The 17,513-nt window shown below is 44.4% G+C and overlaps 1 protein-coding gene across 1 annotated transcript; it reads right to left on the bottom strand.

The window, feature by feature from the left end:
- Window positions 1–3,896: 3,896 nt before the first annotated feature.
- Window positions 3,897–5,556, bottom strand: LOC114887388 (glutamate dehydrogenase 1, mitochondrial-like). Its single transcript, XM_029209065.1, is given in 3 exon segments — window positions 3,897–4,342; window positions 4,345–4,734; window positions 4,737–5,556. Coding segments are annotated over 3 exon segments (1,656 nt in total).
- Window positions 5,557–17,513: the final 11,957 nt, after the last annotated feature.

Here is a 17,513-nt window from a genome sequence, read left to right as displayed (position 1 = left end):
AAATCGAACAAAAAATTAGAGAATTTTGGCCATTTGACCAAGCCTGCAAAACCAAGATGAAACTTGGAAATGTGTCTGCTGAATTTTAGCTATTATGTCAAACAGTGCTGGTGCTGCGTGAATATGGTGCTGTATGGATTCCTAACATTCCACAAGGGGCCCCTATTGTTTTGTTTCTTTCTCTCCTTCCCTTTTTTCTTCCCACACATGTTTATTGAGCCGCGATTATACACCATGCATTGTGTTAGACAATGGTGATTCAGTGATGGGCCTTTGTCCTTATGGAGCTTAGAGTCTGCTCAGTGCGAGAGATAGTCATTGATCAAATAGTGCTGGGAAGGAATGTGTACTTACTGAGGGTGGTGCCCTGCATGAAAGGAACACTGATCCATGACAGCTTGTTCCAAAGGAAGCTGACCAAGCCTGAGTGGGATGCAGGAGGAGGCCAGGGAAGATTTTGCTGAGGAATTGATGCTTATTGTGAGAGCTGAAGGAGAAATAAGTACTGAACAGGCAGACGGAGAGGGAAGGGAGGGAGGAGAGGTAACAGTGCGCACAAAGATTTTGTACTGGGAGGACGTGCATTTCAGGAATGGAAGACCCAAGACAGGCTGGGACCTGGGACCCTTTGCTGCAGTGCTGCAATGCTTGCACCTGGACACACCTCTCCTCCAGCAACAGAATATTAAAAAAAAAAAACTATATGGGACTAAAAATAACTGTATGCATGTGCAGTTGGGGCAAAATTGTGGACAAAAGATACAAAGAGACCAAAAATCGCAACTGCCACTTTGAAGAGCCTGGAGCAAAAGCAGGGTACTGCGCATGCCCCCTTCACTCAACACCACCTAAGGGGTGGGCCGACCACCTAAGCCACACCTCTGGCCCGACCCCTGGACCCACCCCTACCCTCACTGTATATAAGGAGGAAGCTCACCCCCCCCCCCCCCCCCCAGGGAGCAAGCAAGGGAACCTGTTGTTCGTTCTCGCCCCGACCCCTGCTGCAGCAGGGGCCCCAATAAAGCCTTGCCTGAATTTCTTGCTTGGTCTCTAGTCAATTTCTATTGACTGGGGAAGGCCAAGAATCCTGGTCAGTATCAGGCCGGGAGCATCTGGCTGCGGCCCAGAGAAGATACAGGAGGTGGTTCTGTATGAGGCTTGACTGTTTACACGGGATGATGGAACATATGAGGACAAACTAGGCCAAGTTAGGAGATTTTGTCTGTATCCTTCCACAGCGGGAAGTCATTCAAGGTTTTAAGCCAGGGTAGAACATAATCAGAGCCTTGCTGCTCTGTGGGGAATGGAAGGATATAGGGGAGGGTGCAAGAGAGAAAGAAGGAGACCAGTTAGGAGGCTCCTGCAAGGGGTCAGGTGACAGATGATGGCCTTAATCAGAGTGGTGGCAATGAGGATGACATCTAAACATTTAGAATGTAAACGTCACCAGGGCTTGGTGAGGGAGTGAAGTAAAGCCCAGAGCTTATCTCAAAGCTACTTTTGCCCAGCTACCATGTTTACCAGGGCTCTGGGGTAGCAGCTGAGTGTATAAACTCCCTGAACTAGCTATTGTGAATGATACAAAGAAAAGTATGTCTGCCTTTAAGGTGTTTCTGCTCCAAGGTCACACTCGATATATACATACACAGGCAAATAAACTCTCCTGTGCTAAGTGTGGACATGTCAGTGTGAACTTCACTATGTGGTAGGGACATGTCTCCAGGCTTCCTGAAGTAAGAAACTGGGTTGAACTTTCATGATACTTTCCAGACTGTTAAGGACTACAGATTAAAACGTTTGCTTTTTGCCAGGAGATGAAAAGCCCGCAGGTTAACTAAAAATAAACATGAATGCATTCATTCATTTATGTATTAATTTCACTTGTTCACCTGATTTTTATTAAGCACAAATGATGTGTAGGGCGTTTGAGCTGGAGAGCACAAGTGATGGAAGGAGACACAGGGTTTGGAGTCTAAAGATTTGGGTTTGAGATCTATGTACTGGTTAGGTTTCTTTTTGTTATTATGGTAAAATATGCATATTGTGAAGTCTACCGTTTTCAAATGTGTGATTGTCAAATTTAAAATAAACTTTCCTGTTAAAAAAAAAAGTTTAACTTTTTCTTAAGTTCAGTGGCATTAAGTACATCCACACTGCTGTATAACCATCTTCAGAACCTTGTCATTTTCCCGGAACTGAAACTCTGTACCCATTAAACAATAGCTGTCCATTTCCCCCTTCCCCCAGCCTCTGGCAATCACCATTCTACTTTCTGTCTCTATGAATTTTATTACCCTAGGAACCTCATATAAGGGGAATCATACAATATTTGTCATTTCGCAACTGGCTTATTTCAGTAGCATGATGTCCTTGTGGTTCACCCATGTCATAGCATATGCCAGAATTTCCTCCTTTTTTGTTTTCTCTTTCTGTAAAAGGTAGGCTTTTTTTTTTTTTTTTTTTGCGGTATGAGGGCCTCTCACTGTTGTGGCCTCTCCCGTTGCGGAGCACAGGCTCTGGACGCGCAGGCTTAGCGGCCATGGCTCACGGGCCCAGCCGCTCTGCGGCATGTGGGATCTTCCCGGACCGGGGCACAAACCCGCATCCCCTACATCGGCAGGCGGACTCTCTACCACTGTGCCACAAGGGAAGCCCAAGGTAGGCTTTTTAATAACTGCTTTTGTCACCAGGTTAAGTCATGCAGTTACAAAGTAGTTAGAAATTTCTGAAAGGATATTATTATTAAAAAAAGAAGCTCATTCTTATATAAATAATATCTAGTACCTCATTGGGACACTACTGTTCCAAAGGCCCTGGCCAAACAACTCCCAAAGAAAACACAACCCCAGGTTGTTTCCAGCCCACTGGGAATGAAGCCGTGCACGGAAGATGAGGCCTCTAAATGAGGACACAAAGTCAGGGCTAGTCGGGGCCATTGGCAATGCTCAGAGCCGCCAAAGACGGAGCCCAAGTGGTTTTCTTCTGGGGCACTCTACTTGAATTATTGTTCAATTAGTCAACACAATAGATCTTCAAAAGAGGACAATTAATTAACATTATAAGGAGGTTACTGTGTTCTTTGGACTATATGTCATAATTGTGGTTAGTAAATTCCGACAGTCTTAACAAAAATAGCCTCCATCATTTGCAGGTATGAAGATAACTTAATGGTCTACCAGGCTTTTTATTTTTGCTGGATGACAATATGCAATTGATAAGTTATAAATGAGAGTGTTTTATGTTATAAAAATACTAGCTTTTTTCATTTATCATGTTTACAGACATTCACTGCTTGAGTCAAGGTTAGGCGTGTTAACTGATTAAAGGCAATTTTATTACAGCAGCATGTACTTATTTTATTCTAAAAGAATAAAATGCATACAGAGAAAGGTTTTTTTGTTTGTAACCTGTAAAACTGAGTTATTTTGCTGATGTAAAATACCAATAACTCACTTGAGGACCATGCTACTTCCTGAAAATGCCATATACCTGCTTCTTAAATGTGTCAGAGCACCTGATAGATCTATCCCGAGCTGAAGTGGCACGGGATTGACTGCTCTTGGACAAAAGGTGCTTTCCCAGGGCTACAGCTGACTGTGTTGGGAAACAGCCATGGAACAAGGCAGCACAGGCAGAGGGAAAAGACTTTATTTAAAGGCAAAATGCCCAAATGGCTCTCTGACATAGCTAATTTCTACTATCACCTGTTAGCTTATATATGATCCCCTAACTTTTTTTTCTTAAGGGGCTGATTTGGATTGACTTGTTGAGAATGGTGTCCATTATCTATTAAGTCATGAGAGAGAGATTTCTGTGGTTACACGTAAACCTGTGATAGTTCTGCGGATGAAGAGATGAGGAGGGTAGTGAAGCAGTCAGCCGCAGTCCCATCCCGTCTATGTGAAGGTCACACCAGCTTTGAAGACTTTCTCGATGGCCTTGACATAGGCAGCTGTCCTCGGGTCCAAGCCTAGGTTATACCTCATGGCTGTGCGCATGATTTGCTTGGCAGAGCACTCCATGGTATAAGCTAAGCCAGAGTGCACGACGTCTTTCTCAGAGGCACCCGATATCCTGTCTTGGAACTCTGCTGTGGGTACGATGGGAACAGTTCCACCATGCTTTCCAAATTTCCTTTCCAAACTCTCTTGAACAGACATGAGCAAGTGGTAGTTAGAATCCCATTCATATCTGAAGGTCAAACGGCCATAGCTGACATGATTTAGATTCTTCAGCCACTCAAAGTAAGATACTGTCACTCCTCCAGCATTCAAGTAGAGATCTGGAATAACCATGACGTTCCTCTCTAGGAAAATCTTACCAGCTTCTGGAGTTGTCGGTCGTTGGCACCTTCAGCAATGATCTTGGCTTTGACTCTGGGTGTATTGGACTTGGTCAGCTGCTTCTCGCTGGCAGCAAGGATCAATATGTCACAGTCCACCTCCAAGATGCTCCCTTCATAGATCTTTGCTTTGGGGAAGCCCAGGATTGTTCCATGTTGCAATTTGAAGTCTTCCAGCTCCTTTGGGTCAATACCATCTGGATTCCATACGCTCCCATCAGATTCACCAACACCAACACATTTAGCACCAAAATGATGTAAATATCTCATAGAGGGCAGGCCCACATTACCAAATCCCTGAACAACAAATGTTTTATCTCCAAATCCTGGTGTCATTCCTAAAATACTCATGTAAGAAGCTTCATTGATGAAGTTTTCAATCCCATGGAATGACCAGCAGCAAAGATCCATCCGTGGATTCCACCCTGTCTGATGGGCTTACCGGTAACACAGGCATGGGCATTAATATCATAGTGCCCTATGGTGCTAGAATAGGTGTCAGCAATCCAGGACACCTCCCGCTCGCCCGTGCTCATGTCTGGGGCAGGTACATCAATGCCAGGACCAATAAAGTCCTTCTTTGCCAGCTCCAAGGTGAACCTCCTTGTGATGTTTTCCAATTCATTATCGGTATAGTTCTTGGGATTGATCTTAACACTGGCTTTGGCACCCCCAAATAGCACATCGACCACTGCACACTTATATGCCATCAGAGAAGCCAGAGCTTTTACTTCATCTACACTCACATCAGTGCTGTAACGGATACCTCCCTTGCAGGGCGTGCGGTGCTGGCTGTGCTGGGTCCGGTAGCCCTCGATGACCTCCCAGGAGCCGCCGTCGCGCCGGATGGGGAAGGACAGGCTCAGCACATGGTTACAGGGCTTGATGATCCGCAGGACGCCACGCACCCGGTTCCGCTTCTGTTCCTCGCTCTCCCGGGTCTTGAGGTCCTCCACCAGCTGGTCCCCCACGATGCTGGCGCCGCGGTCCAAGAAGCCCTCCACCGTCTTGAAGAAGTTGGGGTCGTCCTCGCGGTCGGCCGCCGCCTTGCTGTAGTGTCGCCGGCCGGGCGGCGCGAGCCCCGGCTGCAGGGGCGGTGGCGGCGGGCTGCCAGCGGCCCGGCCCAGCAGTGCGGCCGAGTCGGCCGCTGCCGAGCCTAGGGCTGCGGGCCCGACGCGGGACAGCAGCAGCGCTTCGCCCAGGCACCGGTACATGGCATCAGGAAGAAGGCCGCGGAGGAGATGCGCTCTCACTGGCCGGGGACGGACAGAAGGAGCTCCTTCTTTTTTAAGGCTGAAAAATATTTCATCATATGTATATAGCACATTTTGTTTATTTATTCATCTGTTTGGGGTTTTTTTGGCCGAGCCGCGCAGCTTGCAGAATTTTAGCTTCCCAACCAGGGATTGCACCCGGGGCCACCGCAGTGAAAGCGCTGAGTCCTAATCACTGGACCGCCAGGGAAGTCCCTATCCATTCATCTGTTAATGGACACGTGCATTATTTTCACCTTTTGGCTCTTGCGAGTAATGCTGATATGCACATTGGTGTACGAATATCCATTTGGGGTCCTGCTTTCATTTCTTTTGGCTGTACACCTGGAAGTAGAACGGCTGGATCCTATGGCAGTTCTGTGTTTAACTTTTGGAGGAATTATCATACCGTCTTCACAGCAGCTGACTATTTAATATTCCCACCAGCAATGCACAAGTGTTCCCACTTCTGTACAACCTGGTCAACAATGTTACTACAATGAGAACATTTTTGGGTGTGGATATTAGCCATCCTAATAGAAATGAAGTAGTATCTCACTGTGGTTTTGATTTGCATTTCTCCATGACTAGTCATGCTGTGTGCTTATGGGCCATTTGTATATCTTCTTTGGAGAGCTGTCTCTTCCATTCTTAGCCCATTTTTAAAAAACATTTTAAAAATTATTTATTTATTTATTTAGGCTGTGCCGGGTCTTACTTGCAGCATGTGGGATCTTTTAGTTGCAGCACGCGGACTTCTTAGTTGCGGTGTGCGGACTCAGGTGCAGCATGCATGCAGGATCTAGTTCCCTGACCAGGGATCGAACCTGGACCCCCTGCATTGGGAGTGCAGAGTCTTACCCACTGGACCACGCTTAGCCCATTTTCAAATTGGGTTGTTTGTCTTTTTTGTTGGGGAATGGTTAGGCTTCTTTAAATTTGGTTTTTAGGAAACCAAACTCAATCCGGTTTTTTTTTTTTTTTTTTTTTTTTGCGGTACGCGGGCCTCTCACTGCTGTGGTCTCTCCCGCTGTGGAGCGCAGGCTGCGGACACGCAGGCTCAGCAGCCATGGCTCACGGGCCCAGCCGCTCCATGGCATGCGGGATCCTCCCAGACTGGGGCACGAACCCATGTCCCCTGCATCGGCAGGCGGACTCCCAACCACGGCGCCACCAGGGAAGCCCTCAATCCGGTTTAAGGCAGAAAATAAGCAGAAGAAATTATCGCTTCACGTCACTGAAAAGTTTAAGGCACATCTGGGGTCAGGGTGCTATGGACTGAATTGTGTCCTTCCCAAAATTCATACAGTGAAGCCCTAATATCCAATGTGACTGTATTTGGAAATGGGACTGTTAGGAGGTACTTAGGGTTAAATAAGCTCATAAGGGTGGAGACCTAATCTGATAGGATTGGCGGCTTCTAAGAAGAGGAAGAGAGAGCACTCTCCACACACACACTTACACATCGAGGAGAGGCCCTGTGAGGACACAGTGAGAAGGAGGCCATCTGCAAGCCAGGAGGAGAGCCTTACCAGAGCTCAGCCATGCTGGTACTTGATCTTGGACTTTCAGCCTCAAGAACTGTGAGAAAAGAGATTTCTGTGGTTTAAGCCACCCAGTCTATAGTGTTTTGTTATAGCAGCCCAAGCTGACTAAGACAAGGTTTTTAAAATGCAGGAATATTTTTCTTCCCTCCTCATGCATCTGCTTTCTTCTCTACTGCTTTCTTTCTCAAGTGGGCTTATCCCCATCAAAACAGGCTGGGCATATTTATTCATTAATTCAATATTACCGAACCCCCCTTAGCCTACACACTGTTCTAAGTACTGGGAATACATGGCAGTGTATCAAACAGGAATGGTCCCTTTCCTCATAAGGCTTGCATTCTAGCAGGGAGAAACAGACATAAAAGAAACAAGTAACTTCTCTAAGAGTAAATCTTAGTCTCACCACAAAAAAGAAATTGTAATTATGGGATGTGATGCAGGTGTTAGCTGAGCTGTGGTGGTAATCATTTTGCAATATGTGTGTATCAAATAAACACTGTGTGCACTTTAAACTTACACATTGTTATGAGTCCATTACATCTTTATAAAGTTGGGGAAGAAAAAAATAAGTAACTGTGGATGTTCAGAATGCAAATTGTATGGAAACTAAAAACACAGGGAAAGGGATTGTGGGGTGGGGGTGGGGGTGGTGTGTGTGCCTCATTGCTTATAAAGCAGTATGAGGATTAGCATCCCGGGAATATGGGGTGACCTGGGTGTCCTGCACTTCTGGGGAGACTGATATAAGCAGATAATGAATATGTTGAGATAAGTGTTTGTGGTCTCAAGGCAGAGAGAGTGGTGGTGGGTCAGCGAGGACTGAAAGGGAGGGAGGTGAGAAGCAAGAGGTTCTTCTAGGAGCAGGCAGAGTTCAGAGCCCATGTTACTCCTGTCAGCAGCGTTCTGGAGGGCAGGGGTAGGGTGGTATTTTGCAGAGCTGGGGAGCTCCTAGGACTCCCACGTCACTTGCCCACAGAAGTCTGACGAAAGGGGAGGCTGGTCTTAACTGGGAGCAATCAAGAAAAAACAGTTCCAGCAAAAGTCCTAGGACTGGTACTGAATAGCTCTGATTGGCCCAGCTTGGGTCACATGTTCACATCTAAACCAATCACTGAGGTTAGGGATAATCGGAACTCTTATTGGACAGGACTTAGTTGCACTCCCATGGGGTCAGCCTCACCCAAACTCAAGGGCTGGGAGGAAAAGGAATAGTTCCCCAAAGGAAAATTAAGTTGTTACATCCAGAAGAAAGGAAAACAGATACCGGGGGGAGCCCTCCACACCCACCTCCACATTCAATGGCTGGCTGATCTTTGGCAAATCATAGCCCTTCTGATTCTGTTTTCTCCTCTGATAGGAAAAAATTTTTTTAAAGTAAATTAGATTCATAATTGGATTAATAATGAAATGGAGCAGGACTCTGTGGTCCCCCACCATGTCCTCAGCCTGCCTTTTGTCTGTAGAAAACCTTTAGCCAAAGAATAAGTTTAATCAGAGAAGTGAGAAAATGCAGAAACAAAGGAAAACAGTCAAAGGAGACCAAATAATAATATTTTAGTCATTAAGCAAAGTCAAGGACATTTAGTTCCTCCTCAAGGGCTATAGATGATATTCTGAGCCACATCCTGTGAGCTGTCTTATAGATACTGAAACCTCCGTCAGTTGGAAGAAGTTACTACATGATGACCAGGCTGTAGCCATGACATAAACAGTCACAATTCTGAGAATTGGCCTCAAGGAAGTGGGAACAAACCGACCCTGGAACTGAAGATTTAATTGTACTTAAAACAATCAAGATGACACTGGTCAGACCACCGATGACCAATTTCAAGATGACTGTCGGAGCTGACTGTGCTGTTTCTGCATGTAGCCCCCTCCCTCCGTCTATAAAAGTTCTTGCCCCCTGATTGTCAATGGGGGGCGGGGGGGGGGTCGACCTTGGACAGGCGCCTGCCCTCCCGCCGGTTGCCGGCCTCTGAAATAAAGCAAATTTTCCTTTCCACCAACCTTGCCTCTTTAATGGCTCTCGGGCCGCGAGCAGCCGGACCCCACTTTCAGTTACAATAAGACCTACATCACTAAGTTACTGAGTATTCTATGCGGTCATGTACAGAAATGCTCTTTGGAAGGTATAAAATGCTAAACAAATATTACTTCTTTCAGTTTTCTAAGACATGGCAAGTGCGCTTAGGGGCTTATACTTCATAGGGAGATGGAACATGCCGGCAGATAGTTGCCACAAAAAACGATGCCTGCGGGCTTCCCTGGTGGCGCAGTGGTTGAGAGTCCGCCTGCCGACGCAGGGGACGCGGGTTCGTGCCCCGGTCCGCGAAGATCCCACATGCCACGGAGCGGCTGGGCCCGTGAGCCGTGGCCGCTGAGCCTGCGCGCCCGGAGTCTGTGCTCCGCAACGGGAGAGGCCACAACAGTGAGAGGCCCGCGTACCGCAAAAAAAGAAAAAAAGATGTCTGTATAATTTTCCAATGCCTTCATTTAAGGCAGGAGTCACACACTCACATACCTACATGTTGGCCAAGCAGCTAACACAAATGAGGGAAGAACGCGGAGCTTGCCCCAAACCAAGGACTCTGGAAACCCCAGCGCATGGCTCCAGCCGATGGTTGTCAGGCTTGAAGGCAGGCCCAGTGTGGCTAGATGGCCCAGCTGTTTTCAAGAGAAGCTGATAATCTGGATTTTGATATGAACTTTTTTTTTTTGAGGTCGGCAACTTCTTCAAATTAAAAAAAAAAAAAAACGCTATGTGAGCCAAACAAAACATATTCAGCCTGTGAGGTCAAGCCTGCCCACCCTCTGCTGGCTGGCGTCCTCCGATTCAAGGTTTGTTCTGAGAATTTGACTCCACGACCCCTCTGCTTTACTCCCTCTCCGTCACCCTTTCTTCATATTGGAATTTTGGCTCAGTGCACATGTGGTAGGAAACGTGGCATAATTGTGAGGTGAGGGAGTGTTAGGGTCCAACTCCAGCTATGAGTCCTTGGTCAAGTTGCTTCACCCATCTGGCCCCAATTTCTCCACATTTATTGATGAGGGGTATGGGACTAGATCATTTAATTTCCTACCAGCTCTGACATTTTATGACCTATAATTTTTAGAATGCAAGGGACAAAACTAAAATAAAATTCTTATTGGGGGAATGGAAATTTCATTTCCAGTTAGTGTTTTTCTGTGCATTAGCTATTACTATGCTAGGCACTGTGAGAAACGTAAAATTAATACAAACAAGGATTTGACCTTAGGAAGATAATCTATTGGAGAAAACAGATGGACATAAAACTCACTGTGGTAAATTATCCCTAAAGATGACCAGAAAAACCCCTCCAGTCCTTCCTGTTCTTTGGAATGTGACTTTGATACCCCTCCCATCGGGAGATGGATTTTTTCCCCCTCCCCTGAATTCTGGGCTGCTTTCATCACTTGCTTTGACCAATAGATTCTGGCAGAAGTGACATTGTATGACTTTCTGGGTGTAAGACTTAAGAGGTCTTGGAGCTTCTGTTTTTGTTTTTGTTTTTTCTCTTTAAAGCCAGCCTCCATGTAAAGAAGTCCAGTCACTCTGCTTGAGAGAGACCCTGCCAGCCCCAAGCCATTCCATTCCAGTTGCCCCAGCTCGGCCGTGAGACGTGAGCAAAACTGTTGTAGATCCTCTAGTCCCAGTCAAGCTGCCCAGGCAACACTATGGTAGCAGAGACAAGTTGTCCCTGCTGACCTGCATAAATTACAGTCATGAGACAAAAAAAATGGTTGCTCTTGTTTTAAAACACTAAGTTTTGGGGTGTCTATTATTATTATGTCTTATACGTAAGGCATATTATGTGTCAAAACCAGGAATAAGGGAGCTCAGAGGAAGGCATGATGCTAATTTGGGTGGAGGGTGGGTGGGAGGAGATGTGGGAATTAGGGAAGATATCAAGTTCCAAAAATTGTCCTTAAGACAGCCCCTTAAAAGGAACTCATCATGATGCTGTCTGCTGGGAGCAAGCCCTACTCTCATGCCATGTTGGGAAGTCAACCTGTGATCCTGTTGTCCTTTGCTGCTTTCCGACCCTGTATCTGCTTGGTATTCTGACTCTGCGATTTGCTACACTTTACTGTGGGTGCATGGTAGGTGGGGAGAGCACTAAGTTGAGAGTCGAACAGATATAAGTTACTATTCTAGTTATGCTAATCGCTCATTATGTGACATTGAACCTATGAGAGCTCTCTGAGCCTGAATTTCCTCATCTAATAAAATAGTGACAATAACACTTAGCTCACAGGGTTGTTGGAAGGATTAATCAAGATAATATACACACATGTGCTTAATGTAGAACATACATCTTGTTGGCCTTCAACAAATGCGAGGTCCTATCTCTTAGATCTCCCAACTAGCAATTAACTTGGTTTATCCTCTGGACTTTCTCGACATCCCCAGGTCTGGCTTTTGACACTTGACCATGATCACACAGTGATTGAACTATCCTTTACTCCTCAAATCCATCTTTTGCCTCCAAGATGCTTTTGAATTTTGCCTACTGCTCCATATAGAGTGATTTCTGAATGCTCCTAGGTTTTCACTCATTAACATGGAGGATTTCCAGGGAAGGTAAAGCCTGAATTCGTTTTTGAAAGATAACTAAAATTTTGGCTGTAGAAAGCTTAAGGTGGAGAAAGTTCAGGAATGGGGCAGAATAGAAATGCTATGAGGACGGGCAGAGAAAAGGTGAGTTATGGTTTGATAAGGAAGACTTTGCTAGATCAAGAGTTTTAGATTTTATTCTGTAGGCAGTAAGGAACCATTGACTATTTCAAACACAGAATGACATGCTCAGATCCTGTGTGATTTTACTGGTGGCAACATGAAGGATGCTCTGGAGAAGGGGGAGAGATTTGAGGCAGGCAGAACAACAGGAAGCTATTGCAATAATTTGGGTGAGAGAGGATAAGAACTTGCTAAGGGGTAGAAGCTGTAAGCCTGCAAAGGGGAGGTCAGATGTGAGAGACATTTCAGAGTAGAATTGAAAGCATTTTTGGGCCATCGGGATATTGAAAATGAGAATGAGGAAGGAATGGAAGGTAGCATTTGGGGCTGAGAAGATATGGTGGAGCCACAAACTAAATAGGAGGAGTGGGCTTCCCTGGTGGCGCAGTGGTTAAGAATCTGCCTGCCAACGCAGGGGACATGGGTTCGAGCCCTGGTCGGGGAAGATCCCACATGCCGCGGAGCAACAAAGCCCGTGCACCACAACTACTGAAGCCCGTGCGCCACAACTACTGAAGCCCGCGTGCCTAAAGCCCGTGCTCCACAACAAGAGCAACCACCGCACTGAGAAGCCCGCGCACCGCAATGAGAAGCCCGCGCACAGCAACGAAGAGTAGCCCCAGCTGGCAGCAACTAGAGAAAGCCCGCGCACAGCAACGAAGACCTAACGCAGCCAAAAATAAATAAGATGAAATAAATAAATTTAAAATATAATAAAAATAAAAAAACATTAAAAAATAAATAGGAGGAGTAAGACTGGGGAGGGGAGAGGTGGGTGGAGAGAATACATTTAATTAAGACATCAGAGTTTGTCACTCTTTGATTTCTATGCTTTCTGCCTCCATTTTTCCTGCCTCTACTAGTTTCCTGGGCTCAGAAGAAATGGGAATATGTGGGTGACTGATACGGCAGGATGCCCCCACCATATCCGGAATACTAAATAACCATAGCACCTGGGAGGCTGAGCAGTCATGCTGCAACCTGCACTCCCTCATGTCAAAGGGGGAAAGACAAGAGAGGATCCAGAACTGCCTCAAAGCTTCCTCTGGGGGCTGCTGTTTTTAGGAAGTATTGAAGCGCTGCTGCTGATTTCCTGAGATGAGTCAGAGCTCGCTACATAATCTTACTCCCCTGAGAACTTGGAGACTTTGCTGACAGCCCACCTCTTCCTTCTCCTTCCGCAAATCTGGATCAGACCCAAGGATGTGGAGGACTGTTTGATTTTTAAGAATGATATCCTGTCCTTCTCTGCTATTTAATCTCTGCTCTGGTTAATCATCTGTCCAATCCAGGTCAATCAGCCAATCAACAAACATTTCTTAAGCACTTTTCAACTTTTCATTCATTCATCTGACAAATATTTTTTGAGTGCCTGGTACATTCTCCAGGTGCCAGCAATACTCCAGTGGTTTAGTCAGCTTGGGCTGCTATAACAAAGTACCATAGACTGGGGGACTTAAACAATCAACACTTATTTCTCATAGTTCTGCAGCGTGGAAGTCGGAGATCAGCATGCCAGCACAGTTCGGTTCTTGAGAGGACCGAGTTGCAGACTGCCTTCTTCTCATTGCATCCTCACATGGTAGAAAGAGGGCTAGAGAGCTCTCTGGGGTCTCTTTTACAAGGGCACTAAACCCTCGTGGCTTAGTTGCCCCTAATACCATCACATTAGGGGTTAGGATTTCAGCATATGAATTTGGGGGGACAGAAACATTCAGTCCATAACATCCAGTGAACAAAACAAAGTGAATTTTAAAAGGTGGTTTATGTTCTCCTGGGAGTGTAATACGTATACATACAGTTTATTGTAAATAATACAAGACGAATGACTGAGATGTTTTGTTCCCTTGGATTGTAGGTGGATTCTGCTCTATCAGCTTTTGATGGATGAAAACATTCAGGAAAGTGGGAGATAATTACAGGTTGGAATGACATAGGAGGGATCCTTAGGAGAGGTAGTAGTTGAGTTGGGTCTTACAAGATAGAGGGAATTTGGGGACTTCCCTGGTGGCACAGTGGTTAAGCCAGAGTTGTTGAATTTCGAATGTGAGAGATGACCACACCCCTCCTCCTTGCCCTTCTCAGGATGGCCCAGGAGTCGGGATCGCATTCCGTACTGGGGTGATACTTTAGGAGGACAAAAAACTGAGTGCATTGAGAGACAGCAGCTAAGGCAGTGGAGAGCTTAAAGGCAAGCTCAGGTGTAGAAGTTGAAGGAAAAGAGAAGACTTAAGGGCTTCAAGAACAAAACTACCTTCAAATATTTGAAGGGTTTGGAGGGACTACGTTTACCCTGAATGGCCTGAGTTGGTACAACTATAGGACCAATAACACTATAGGGAGACACATTTTGCCTCCTTGTAAGGAAATGAAACTGGTCGGCTTAAACTGATTTTGCCTCCTTAAATAGGTTGACTAATCAAACCTGTAGTTATTTTACAGAGATAGCACTGTGCATGTGCAAGATGGGAACCCGTGTCTCCAGCAAGACCCCAGAATCAAGAATCTTCAGTTTACCAAACTCAAAGAATAGAAATGTTGCCACCAGGGCCCTTTACGAAGCAAGAAGTCCTTCAATAAGGAAAATCTGGCTTCCAGCAGCAGGAGTAGCTTATATGGACTAATTCAAGACTAGCCAATCAGCTTCCAAGTTTGAAATACCCCTTATCCCTTAATTTTCGCCCAGAACCCTGGATCAAGGAGACAAATTTGAGAGCCTCGCCTTCTGTCTCTTTGCCGGTCAACCTCTCAATAAAGCTCCTTCTTTTCTCAAAAGCCAGTGCCATAGTGTTGGCTTAACTGTGTGTCGGACAGCGAGCCCTTACTCGATAACAGAACCTGCTAAGTCAGAGCTGTTCTCAGGAGCTAGTGAATTCCCCATCACTTTGCAGAAATGTTGTGGAAGGGATACAAATATTGGACAGGTAGTTGACTAGCTAAAATTTGAAGTCCTTCAAGCATGAGAGTCTGTGCTTCTCGACTCAAGTTCAAGTCCTCAAGTATCTGTAGCAGGAAGGATCACATCAACTTCTGATCCTTCCCTTTTCGTAAAAACAAGCCCTTGTTCTGGGGGGTTCCAGGCTCACCCTACATGGTAGATGCTCTGAGTGTAGGGCTAATGTTTTTATGAAATGAAACAAAATGAAAACAGAGCCCTTCTTCTTGCTGATGAAGTGTGTTTGGTTCTTTATGTTTTGATTTTGGACAGGTACCAAATTTTATAGCCAAGGAGAGAGAAGTAAGGAAGAAAGGAAATTTATAATGTGGTTCTAAGTGGTTTTAGCACATATTTGATTAGCTCTTCAGAGGAAAGGTAAAAGCTGAATTGGACCATTTAAAAAGGTGCACATACAGAAAGGAGACTTGCTTAAACCATGATTAGAAAGTGTTATCTGAGCTGGAAAGTATCCTCTTTGCCTTAAGTGGTGACATAGATACTATTATTAGGGGAAAATTCACACTATTACTGAGTCCATAACTGTAACATGATTATGACTTGCAAAGCATTTATCATTTTCAAAGATATTGAATTCTTGGGTGCCTAATTTACCAAATGGGCAATATCTCCAAACTGCCATTCACATACCAACCGTAACACAAATGTAGCAAAAGGAGTCTTTGGGACAGAAAAGTCATCAAGAAACCTCTCTGAGTGGGCAGCACATGCCCAATATCCCCCACGTTTTCCACCATCCACTTGTTCTTTAACCCTCTGCAGCATTCTATTCCACCACCTTCTTGAAACTTCGTGTTTGTTTTGCTTTTGAGTGGCTTCAATCTTCTGATTTTGCTACTTCTCTGATCACTCCCCTTCTCTAGTACATTGCCAGGACTGAACTCCAAGGTTCTACCACGATCGTCTGTTCTTTATCCAGCTCAGATCTCATTCCACGTACATCTATGTACTACGTACATCATCAGCCAGCACTGAAGCAAAGGACGTCTTATTTCTCTCTTGTTCCTTCACACCCTAATGCATACTTCATATACAGTAGTTGCCAAAGACGATGAATTCCTTTGTTGACACACGGAGCACTAACGTTTTCTTATTTTAGACCTTCAATTCTCATTGTTCCTTTCAACCTGGATTCTCTCAACCCCCTAATTTCTAAAACCAAATTAGTCATGTTTAATAAGTTCAACTGTTGGGAAGCTGCACTCTTGTCTTTACCTCCCACCCAGGAGAACAATCACTTGGCTCCTTTGCTGACTTTCTGGTTTCTTTTACTCATACTCAGAACCTCAAATTCATCTTTATCTCGCTTGCCCCCGCCCTCCAGCCAGTGTTGTCAGGCTTCTGTCCTACTACTCCACTGAAATTGACCTCACTAAGGTGATTTCCTAACTGTCTAATTGCCAGACCCAATGGATACTTTATCGTTTTTCTCTTAGTTGACCTCTTTTAGCACTATTGCTCACAACTTCCTTCCTAAAACTTTCCTGTTGGTTTTTTGTTCTCCTTACTCGCTTCCTGCTTCTCTGATCCCTCTTCCCTTTCCTTTGCCATTGTTATTTCCCAAAATACGATTCTGCTGCTTTTCCCCATTGTCATACTCTCTCTTGATGATGGCAAAAATGTCTTTGATTTGACAGTCTCTGATTTTGTATGACCCCCAAACAATATATCTCTAGTCCAGACTCATCTGCTGAATTCCAATTGCCTAAAATTGGAATCATTTTGACTTAGATGTTTTATAGGAACCTCAAAATCAGCACAAAAATGGAACTATATGAGTAGTCTGCCCAGGGCTACAGCAAGTCTGGTGTGATTTGACCCAGCTTGGTTTTCTCCTTTAAGCTAATGGTGATCAACACTTCTGATTCATGTCTCCTAAAATAATTTGGAAAAACTATATACCCCCTTCACATGTTTTAAGTTGACATCTAAAATTTTTTATTATAAGTTGATGTATTTCAAGAGATAGTTTTCAACATAGTATAAGTATTAGCATTTAACAATAAAATGATTAAAGCATTAAAAAAATATATCCAATGGGACCAATTCCCGACTTGATACTCAGAATCACTCATTCGAAAATACATGAACAAACTCTTTTTTAATGGTTAAATTTTTACATGTTTTCTCCGTGAACTTATTATTTCCATTTAACTTTCCCCACTTCAATGCTTGGAAATCATTTATTTATCACTCTTCTTACTTCTCCGAAACAAAAATATAAATTGAAGTTGAAAAAAAGTTTATTTTGATGCCAAAAATATCTGTGTGTTAGAAAAGAATTAATATGAGAATTGTTACTAATATATAATCAACAGAAACATAAATATGTTGATTTTTTGATTACTAAACATAAAAGTGCATTTTATTGGAAATACATCGCTTAACAAGATAGATGGGAGTTTTATTGTTTTTCCCAATCAGTTCAGATATCTGTGGTTGAATATAACGTATTATTAGAATAAAACATGGTTCAGCACTAATTCTATTCCTATTTTACTTTTTATAATCCAATATCAAAAATAGCATTATGACCTATCGTAAAAAAAAGTATATTTAGTGATCTATCAGATGGCAACTAAGTTATGTCTTCCTTCAAATTTCAAAAAATTAGAAACCACCTGACTTGCAAAAGTATTTGTTACCCAGTCATTAT

This window comes from Monodon monoceros, unplaced genomic scaffold, assembly GCF_005190385.1.
Source record: "Monodon monoceros isolate NGI ecotype Baffin Bay Population unplaced genomic scaffold, NGI_Narwhal_1 Super_Scaffold_7, whole genome shotgun sequence".
Lineage (NCBI taxonomy): Eukaryota > Metazoa > Chordata > Mammalia > Artiodactyla > Monodontidae > Monodon > Monodon monoceros.
This window is presented reverse-complemented; position numbering and strand designations above follow the sequence as displayed.